Source organism: Anarhichas minor, unplaced genomic scaffold (assembly GCF_050575085.1).
Source record: "Anarhichas minor isolate MPS153535 unplaced genomic scaffold, ASM5057508v1 ptg000136l, whole genome shotgun sequence".
NCBI classification, from domain to species: Eukaryota; Metazoa; Chordata; class Actinopteri; order Perciformes; family Anarhichadidae; genus Anarhichas; species Anarhichas minor.
The window spans coordinates 16,897,139-16,907,547 of NW_027466582.1; the positions used below are offsets into that span (position 1 = coordinate 16,897,139).

General features: G+C 43.6%; 1 protein-coding gene across 1 annotated transcript; it reads left to right on the forward strand.

The window, feature by feature from the left end:
* Positions 1–1,137: 1,137 nt before the first annotated feature.
* On the forward strand, positions 1,138–10,201 carry nus1 (NUS1 dehydrodolichyl diphosphate synthase subunit). Its single transcript, XM_076084579.1, has 5 exons — positions 1,138–1,703; positions 2,725–2,856; positions 6,397–6,549; positions 8,588–8,687; positions 8,839–10,201. The coding sequence occupies exons 1-5, from the start codon at positions 1,304–1,306 to the stop codon at positions 8,927–8,929; spliced, it is 876 nt and encodes a 291-aa protein (XP_075940694.1). The 5' UTR covers positions 1,138–1,303; the 3' UTR covers positions 8,930–10,201.
* Positions 10,202–10,409: the final 208 nt, after the last annotated feature.

The following is a 10,409-nucleotide window of genomic DNA, read 5'->3' on the forward strand; positions in this document are numbered from 1 at the left end:
CTCAATAAAACTCTACTTAGTGGAATTGTCAGTAAACTGGATAAGAAGTACAACTGCCCCAGTGTGTGCTGAAGGCCACTGTCTCATGAAGGCAACAGACCAACATCAGTTGAGAGAAGCACTTCTGAGATCCTTGTACCAGACACTCTCCCATCAATGGCTGCTCCTTCATATTTGTTGTTTGGGTTCAGGAGTTGGGCTCTTTTCATTGTTTAAGAATATTGTCACTCACTTCATTCTACTCTACAGTGACAACCCTGTGGATTTTGACCTGAAGTCACAGTTTCAGTAACTGTGACAGTCTCTTCAACAGTGGTAGCTTCAGTAGTTTAGTGGAAACATATTTCTGTTAGCTTTTCCTCCACACAATCAAAGTCTTCTGAGTAGCGTTCCCAGCAAACTGGATGAAAAGAAGCACTATGTGAATAATGTTTTCTCTCAGAGATACATGAACTCTGTCATTTGGGGCAGCCACTCACTCCCACCCAGGGGTGAGCAATCCTCCACTTTCAGCCAAGTCCTCATACTTGGCTGAAAGTATGGTACTGTAATTGCGTGGATGGTACATTCCACTGCAGGTCACTCAAACTGATGCTATTATTTAAGTGTTACTGACTTTGTGTATATGTCTTTATTGTATGTGAATTTAAAATACACTCCTTATCTTTGCTCTATTTGTTCCAGATAAATGGAGCTACAATCTGTCTCATCCAAAACACAGTCATGCCCACAATCTAATATTGATCTAATTAAACCAAGATTAATGGTGCTCAGTGCAACTATTCCGCCCCTATTCACTTTTAACCTAGATTTTTAATCTCCTGTACATTTTACACTTTGTTAAATCGGTCACTAACTTTCTGGATGTGTCGGCCTACAGACCACGTTTCATCGAAAGACACAAGGTGGTTTTCTTCAATTTTTGATTGTATAATTTTACTTTGACACGACTATTTATTTTCTTTCTTGAAAATAATATATATTTTATATTTTATATACCACAAAAAACTCTGAAACCCCACTTTATTAAGTGTTGCGGTTTTATGGCCCGGATTGACACTCGTTAAAGCGGCTCTTAGCACTACGTCACTCTTATCTCATCCAATCAGCGAGCTACGTGTATCACGCAGAGGGTTCACAGGTCAGGGGTTGCCAACGAAAGAGGAAGATGGCGGCAGGCGGACCGAGCTGCAGGCAGCGATGAAACAGGTTTAGCAGGCAGATACTACTTAAAGAGAAAAGCGCATGTACTGCACATTCAGACCACTATCCTTTAAGGCTCTTACAAGGAATACGGACACTAATGGCGCTGCTTTACGGCTTGTTATGGCGGCTACTGCTGGTTCTGGTCCACATCAACAGAGCGTTCGTCGCCTGGCTCCGTGTCCGGCTTCGGAGCTGGAAGGGGCGGCTGTGGGAGCGGGCGATGGCCGGTCTGCTGCTACCTGTAGCCCTGGCTGGTTTTCCGGACCACCAGAAGAAGTTAAATCAAAACCCTGATGCTAACGCTAACCCCGTGACTGGAAACCGCACTGCAGGTCGCCGGCCACGGTGGCTGTCTGACGGCAAGTCTCTGGAGAAGCTGCCGGTCCACATCGGCCTATTGGTAACGGAAGAAGAACCCAGCTATACGGACATAGCAAACCTGGTGGTCTGGTGTATGGCTGTCGGCATTTCTTATGTCAGCGTCTATGATCATCACGGTAAACATCTCTACCTTTACTCCCCGCCTCTCTTCGGTTTTATCTGCTGGTTCTGCTGGACAAATGTAGGCACACCGCTATCTAAGTTACATTTCAACGTAACTGCGGCCAACTAAACACTCTCCCATTGCCCATATATTTAAAATGCATGTCTTTTTAATTAAAACCAACGTGTGCGTATCTGCAATGTGGGCTCAGATGAACAGGTTTTGCTGTCACTGAACAGATGTCAGTCTAGAAGACTAAACTACGCAATCGTTTCCTCATGTCATCATTTACAGACACCCCCTTTGTGTTTGATTAGTTAGCATGTTTCACTCATCTCACCATAGTTTATACAAGTTGAAAAATTATCCTCCCTTCCTCCCCAGTCTTATTTCTGCAACGTCATGTGACTGTAGAAGTTATATTGGTTTGTTCCACTTGATGTGCGTCAGTTGTAAAAAAGTTGAGACTATGCTCATTTCGTGATCTCTGAGGAAACAGAAATGAGACTTTATTATTCCTCGAAGCCCGTCGGAAATCTGCTATTTATTATTTGGGTCTAAATTATCATCCAGGTTTAGATTATTTGATATGATCATCACAGTAGCAGTAGCATTGTAGCATGCATTTACACACAAGGACCAGAAGTGTTAGTATTGACAACATCCCGTCCACACAGGCTTATTTCGGAGGTTCGATTCGGGACCCTGTCTGACTTATTCCAGCCTCCTCTAGAGGTCCATCGTGCAGATGTAAGGCCGTGTTGTCGGGGCGTGATCCTAGTTTAGCTCACAAACTGTTCACAAGCTGTGAGCTAAACTGGGATCCATCAGCTGTTCATCCCAAAAGCAACTTCATCCTGCTTTAAAAAAAAAAGGTTTTGAGTCCGACCACATGATGCAAATTGGTCACGTAAAACCCTGCTTTATTACTTTGTACATTAATATATTCCCTCTCCTGCATGCTCACTCCTTTGAATGAAGTCAAAGACTCCTCTGTAACATTGCCTTGTTTCTATTTATTCTGGATTGAATAGGTATTTTCCGCAAGAACAACTCCCGTCTGCTGGAGGAGATAGTAAGGCAGCAGCAGGACTTGCTGGGTGCGGATGGATCCAAATACAACGTGGAGTTCCTAAGCAACGGCAGTGACAAACACCAGCACCACGGTAAGGATTATGCACAGCTGGCTCTACTGTTTTAGTCGGTGCGTTTACATACACTTTGGTATGATCAAGGCTTCTCTGGTCAACTGATTCCTTAAATGTCATGTAGAGGAGAAATGTGGTCTCCCTTGTCTCGGTAGGGGATTAAGGAGACCTGATTTCCCCAACAAGACTCCTCCTGCAGAAGGCCGATTTCTCTGCCCTGTACACACCTAATCGGCTCTTTACAAATATGCAAACAGGATAAGTAACAGTGGAGCGGCTGTAATGAAAGGAGAGATCATTACATGGAGCGATGCATCCTTGTATTTAAAATAACTCCAACGTCCCACTGTAACTGAAAGCAACCCAAAGTAGCCTCTAGAAGTGTGAATAAGTCGGTTAGTTTCCACCATCGAACATTTGGCTGTTTATTAAATTCAGTATTTTTATGTATTCAAATCCACAGTTATTCATCCAAAAATCTGTATCGTGAAGAACCCGGAAAAGAAGTCGTCTCTGGAGCTTTACCGACTCACCAAGCTCAGCTTTTCCAAATGTATTTCCGCACTCTGAAGTCCAACTTGAGTTATGAACCAATATGTGATAGTCCACGCCCACATGCGCTAATCAATATGAAACAGATTTTGCTTCATACTTTCCCTCAAATTGAGCGAGGGCATAAGACAACAAATAATAATAATAATAATAATAATAAACCAGCAGCAACTTAAAAGGTTCAACCCCCTTCTGAAAAAGTCAGGACCGACGCAGCATAAGTAACCTGGTTACTTTAGTGCACTTTGTTACTAACGCAATATTATTTGTTTCATTTTATGTAAGATTTATTTATGGTCCCATTGAGAATTATAATCTTGCAAAGATGGCAGCATAAAAGATTTACACATAAAAGCACCAAGAAGCGCAAATATAACAACATGAAAGCACAAATTACAGACTTAAAGCCAACCGAACATTTTATCAACGAGTTGGCGGTGACATCTTGTACGAGGACGAGTCCAATCGCTAGTGAAATAGTCCTCAATCCTGTTTTTTCAAATCTTGCATGCTTGTAAAAATAATCTAGTGTCTCCGTAGCTCACACCAAGACGGCTGAGTAAATCTGCACACAAGTCATGTATTGCCTCACTCACAGTCGGTCACAGTTTAGATGTGATCTTCGCTTTATGTCGGACGTCTTGGCATGTAAGAGATTCACTGTCGCTCAGCTGTGTTGCTGACTTGTCCTCGGCACAGCGTGAGATTCATCTCTGCAATCGAGGCAGAGTATTTCGTTGCTTCACTTTCTTGTCCCTCGTGATGGGCCGGCTCACTGAAACATCATATATAAGAATATGTCCCTCGGGTTTGTTGTCCCGCGCCGCTTCTGTCTTCACAAGCTTTCATCGCCTCGTTCCTTTTGGAAAGCTTGAAGTGTGATACGCTAAGCTGAAGGAATGTCTACCGTTGCACTAGCTGGCACCGGGTCATTTTCATTCCACGCAGATAAATGGAGCGTTGTCACAACATTTACAGAGCAAAGTGCAAGCTTGAATGAACTGGCTGACACGATGAAGTTGCCGTCCGTTTGAATTCGCCTCCTCAAAACACTCTGCATGAAATGACCCCAAAGCCCCTCAAATCTTTCTATTTTAACAAACGGCTTTATTTTGAGAGTGAGGAGAAGACTGTGGAGTAAGGGGAACATGATGGAAAACATGGCTGTATGCACAAACTACAGGCTCAGTTTTTAGTTTATTTCCCCTGTCCACTGTCATCCTATTGGATCAGTACCAGGACAGGAGGATTGCGTTCCTCTGCGTGGTCTTAGGCCCGGTCCCAAAGTCCCCACCCGAGGCCTTAGGCCCTGAACCCTCGGGGACGTCACTGATGTCTCCTGGTTGAGTGTGAGAGGCTGCAAGGGCTTCAAATGGTAGAAATGCTTGAACTGGTTATTGTCAAATAATAATATAGTTTTAATAATAAGTTTACTCGTTTTTGTCAATACAGCTTCAGTAATCAAAATGAGACGACATGGTTGATGAATGAACCAGGTGTGCAATATAGTCTCTGCTCGCATTCCTCTGAGTTCATGATTTTCTTTTTTATCTTAATGTTTCTGTGTAAAACGCCAGGCTTTGTGTCCTCTTATTTGTTTACCTTTTTTTTTTTTTTACCTGTGTTTTACATTACAACCCTATGAATTGTGGGTAATTCCCTCAGACAAAGTCTGCAGAAACGCAGACTTAAGAAAAGTGCATAAAAAAAGGGCTCAAAATGTCTGCGAGAGAGCCCTCATGTACCTTGTTTGTCAATGGGGGAAATTAATTTGTGTCTGTCAGGCAAAAGGTGCCCGACACCTTGACTTTCTTTTTGATATTTGAATGTCTCAATCATATGGTGTCACAGTCTCTTCCCCATGAACCCATCGCATGGAATGTAGTTTCCTCGATAATGATGTCCTGTGGAGCAGGTCTTTCTCATTACGCAGGCAGCGTGCACGTGCTTGTAGTATTCGTGTACTTCCTATCGACTGTAGTTCCAGTTCATTTACAATTCATTCGGATGTTCACCCCCCCACACAGGCTTCCTTTGAACACAGCTTACTCAGAAGTCTGCTGTTGCTCAACCGATAGCGGGCACAACATGCAAACTTGAGGAGATCTAAACAAGGGTCTGCCCGATAACATATTAATAAATGAGGGTCAACATTGAGGGCCCCTGGGTCCTGAATGGTTGGTCACTCTGGTTGATCAACGTTCTAACACTCTCTCATATAGGTAAACATGTAGGAACAAAGGGCTGATTCATATCTGAGGCAATGCCTCTTCTGCAAATATGTTATCCCCAAGTGGTACTTGGTTTCCTGAGTGGAAATTTCCCCAAATATCTCCCAGTAAAAGGCTTCTTCTCCGGATTGTGTTATATGGATGAGTGCTCTTGCATGAAAACATATACTTATACTACAGTTTTGGATGTTTTTGGTAGATCTAGTTAACAAAATTGGAGAATCATGACGCCCCAATATCGAAACATGTCTACGCTACCGCCTGCGGCTTTTTATACAAATCATCAAACGAGACTCTATGTCTGTGTTTCTCGTCACTACTTTGATATCCTCATTCCTATTAGTGGAATTTATCGCGTTTGTTTTTTAAGCTGCCTCGTGAGTCACTTTCTAATTAGTTTCCTCCCCTTTTAAAGTGAACTTCTCATTCTATACAATGCAAATTCCACCGCGTTATGATAGTGTCATCGACCACTGATTTGGTCACCTGGAGCCAATGAAGCTGTACGCTCGGTCAAGAATGGTTTCATGGAGAAGAAACACCACTCTGTGGTTTTTGATATTTAAAAATATTTATTTCTCACGGTGCCGTGTCCCAGGGACGAGGATCGAGCTCCAGGATCAGCGACGGTCTGACTCTCTTTATAGATGCAGGACCGGGACTTTTTTTCCCCACATCTACCTGTGAAGGTACATCATGCTCAGACTTTCAATCATGTGGCAGTGGAAGTTAATCCTGTCTGGTGTGTGTGTGTGTGTGTCTGTGTGTCTCTCAGTGGTTTCCTGCAGCCCCACAGTGAAGGTGTTGTCTCCAGAGGACGGGAAGCAGAGCATCGTCCAGGCAGCGCAGCAGCTCTGTCGCTCTGTGGAGAACAAAGAGAGGAGCTCCAAAGACATCAGCGTCTCCATGCTGGACGTGCTGCTAAGAGGTACCAGTTCATGACTGTGTGTGTGTGTAAAAGTAAAGTTTTTTTTTTTTGTTTTTTTTCTTTCTATATTCGTTCGGCTGGTGTCTCTCACAATGAAAGTGTCTTGTGTTTGGGATGCAGACAGTGAGGCATGTCTCAGCTTTATATTTTCTATTACATTCTTGCCGCATTACGCAGCAACCTACACACAAAACCAATTAATATGCCCATATTCATGACACACTTCTAGTGACACACCGGTGTGTACACAGCAGGGTTGATTAAAGGAAGTGACTGATGGTTCTGTGTCTTATCTGCAGCATACTGTTGAGGACAGGTGTCATAGTATTCTGTTTTCTAGTGGTCGACCAACATGGGCGTTTCAATGTCCGATGCAGATATTTAGAGAGCAGGGCGGCTGATGAATAGTGCCGATATCATGCTGTCTTTTTTTTTTTTTTTTGGCATATGATAAAATACAGCAATTTACACAAAATCCCTGAACTTCAATGAGCATTTAGTAAACACAGTTGTTGTCTGACTTGTCCCTGTTTGCTGAAGTAAATCTGCACCCTGCAGTGCACTCATTTCAAATAAAAACTATCATCATTATCGTTAACATAATATTATTGCTAGCCCTATAGAAAACAAGTCACTAGAAGATACAGGATTTATCTTAAATTCAACAATTATATCAGTTAGTTTAGGTTTCTTATTTTTTTACATGTAGTTTATGTTAATCAATGTCTGTTACATATTCTGCAGATACAGAATCTGTAGTGAAAGTTGCAACAGAACTGATATGAAGCCAATATTTATTAACTTTGTTCATTCACATCTCTGGATTATAAAACAATCCATGCGTCATAAGTCGAAACAACAAATGTGTTGCAGCTAAAACAAGTGACAGTTTCACCTACAATCACTCATTAAATGAGGTAATCAAAGTTGCCTTAAACTGGTGTGTAGTTGTCCTTTGTTCACTCAGTGAGTGGAGCGGTGAAGTGATGAGGATCCAAGCTGTGCTGCTTTGTTCGCCTTTGCAACTAGACCTGAATCCGTTCATCGAAATGATGCAATCATTTGCAGAAGGAGAGACTATTAGTCTGCGGATAGTTTGCTGAAGCGATGCTCCACCTCGCGCTCTGCTGCACAGATTCATTTCAAGCCCTTTACTTGCTGTGAGGAGGCTTGATTTTATGTTCCAGTGTGAGCCGTTCTTAATTCAGCCTCCAGACCGGAGGCACAGGGAGACGTTGTTTGGGACCATGCTTTCCCAAAGGAAAGGAGATGGTGCCGCCCCACAATTCCTTGCGGCAATAACGTCAATAACATCCGCCGTAGCATCATAACTACGTAGCCGTCATGTAAGTGGAGTCATATTTCTGAGTCCTAATGAATCCTCCTTCACATCTTTCCTCAACCTCGTGATGTTTTCCATCCAGGAAAAGCGGTTTAGAAGACATAGGACGCCATTGTTGTGACAATTTGTCAAACACACCGCTGCATGTGTAGGGGGGTCAATAAAGAGACCTGTTATCAGCTCCTCTCTGTTGCCGTCTTGCTTCAGAAAGCAACAAAATGCAGACTGATATGAGCTGAAACATGTCCGACAGCAGTAAGATCTGGACAGCCGAGCTCTGGTTCCCCCGTGTTTTCTTCCTCACATCGGATCCTTGTGCTCAGGTAGACACTTAATTCCCCCAACGGATGGAAGCGCACCTAATTCACTTTCTATCTGTTGCCACATTTGTAACTTTGGCTTTAAATTCCACTGATTGTGGAAAATGATCGCAATCAGGCGATTACGTAATAATTGCGACAGTTCACTAATAATGATCCAGATTCACAAATATAAGAAGAAAACTTCTGCACATTTATTACTGGATAGAACCCACCGCGTCACGCTCATCACCATTTCATAATTAGGTCTATTTAAATGCAGGTTTCTCTTTTTTTTTTTTTTCTTGTTTCTTTGCTGTGTTCATACAAAGACTTCATACGGACACATCTGTCTTTCTGATGACATGCCGCCCGTCTTTGTGCTCGTTCGTTTCAGAGTCCAAGAACGTCCCAGACCCTGACCTGGTGGTGAAGTTTGGTCCCGTGGACAGCACGCTGGGCTTCCTCCCCTGGCACATCAGACTCACTGAATTCATGTAAGCTGCCGTCTGAACTTTAATATCACTAAAAGAAAGCGAAAACAATCTTCAACATGACCAGTAGATGGCACTGTTTAGCTCTCAGTACGGGTATGTTTTTCTCCTCTCCGGATGTGTTTAAAGTGTGTGTCCTGCTCTGTGCCCTCAGCTCCCTGCCCTCCCACAGAAATGTCTCCTATGAGGACCTGTTGGGTGTCCTGCAGCAGTTCAGTTCTTGTCATCAGCGGCTGGGCCAGTGATGTGCCGCCCCCCCCTCCCAGTGTCAGAGAGAGGTGTGGGGCTTCACACAGTCGAGAGGAGAGTTTGGACATGCGGTGACCCCTCCACGATCCGCCGTGTCCCTCGCGTCTCCTCTCTACCCAACTCTGTCCATCTCCTGGGACTTTAACAGACTCAAAAGACAAGCTCAAAGACCAGGAGACCAGCCGGCTCACTTCCTGCCACCAGCTCTTGTCTCATAATGAATTCACATTCCAGGACTTCTGGAACACGCTCTCCAAAGCCAAGAGAAAATAGCACATCGGAGATGCACACACTGACATAAGAGGACTGTCGGCACAGACTCAGTGTTCCACAAAACCCTGTTCTGTGTCCTCTCTAACCCTCTTGGCTGTCTGTTTGCCATTCAGTCTCCAGCTGCTGTTTTCTGCTGTAGACTTGGAAAATGACTCGCCTTCACTCGGCGGATGACAAAAGAAGAAACGAGGCTTTGTGCCCGTCTTCGCGAGGCACCCGCCCGAAATACAGCTGTGCCTCGGAGAGAATCTCGACTACCCCAACCACACATGAGGCCGGGAGGCGGAAGCTGAGCTTAGGGACAGAGCGGTTAATAATGTGTAAATATGAGAAATTCATGTGGCTCTGTGTTTGTTGTCCCGGTGGCCTCCAGTTCGCAGTCGTGTGTTCGTGCGTAGTATTGCTTCAGACGCATACAGAGGTTTGTTCAAGGCTCCTGTTCGACTGACCAAGCTCTGAAATAAAGAAATGCACTGTCTCCCTTCAGTCCAGTTTTAGGTCACTTTAAAGGAGTCCCTGACAAAACTCCCCCTAATATTAACTAATCTTGACTGACAGTTTACTTAAGTGAGTTCTCACTCAACACAGGTCCATATTTGGGTCTCATAATGACGCAGACCATGAGATGGTGTGTGATGAGTCATCAAACTTGTGTATCCACCTTACGTTCAGATCATTTAGTCAAACTTCTATTTGAACGACATTTGACACTTGACTCATAGATGTGACAAACGTTACGGTCGTTAATCTAAACTTTGCCCTCTCTAAGTCAACATCTGACATCTGGAAACATGGTGACATCACCGAGAAGAAGTGTTAACCGAGCAGTGAGACGGTCAGACGGGTTGGAAACGAACCTCCAGGTTGGACAAACGCATTTGGAGGAGAAATAAACCGGCCTCGACCAGGGGAGGAATACATTTCGACATACGGGTGTAACTAAAAAAAAAACAAGAAGAAGAATTGTTTCACCTGTGCTTTGTGTTGTGACAAAATGTTTGCTGTGGAAAAAGATCAAAAAATCGTTTTCATTTGGAAATATTAAAATGTTCTTCTGGTTCAAACTGGCAGAAAAAAAAAACTGGCAAATTTCTAATTGCATTTTTTTTTTTTTTATGCCCCTGTGCATTATGTTTCTGGGGTTGTTGGTCCGTCCATTCATTCTATTCTTGTGAACGTGATGTTTCAGGAACCACTGGAGCC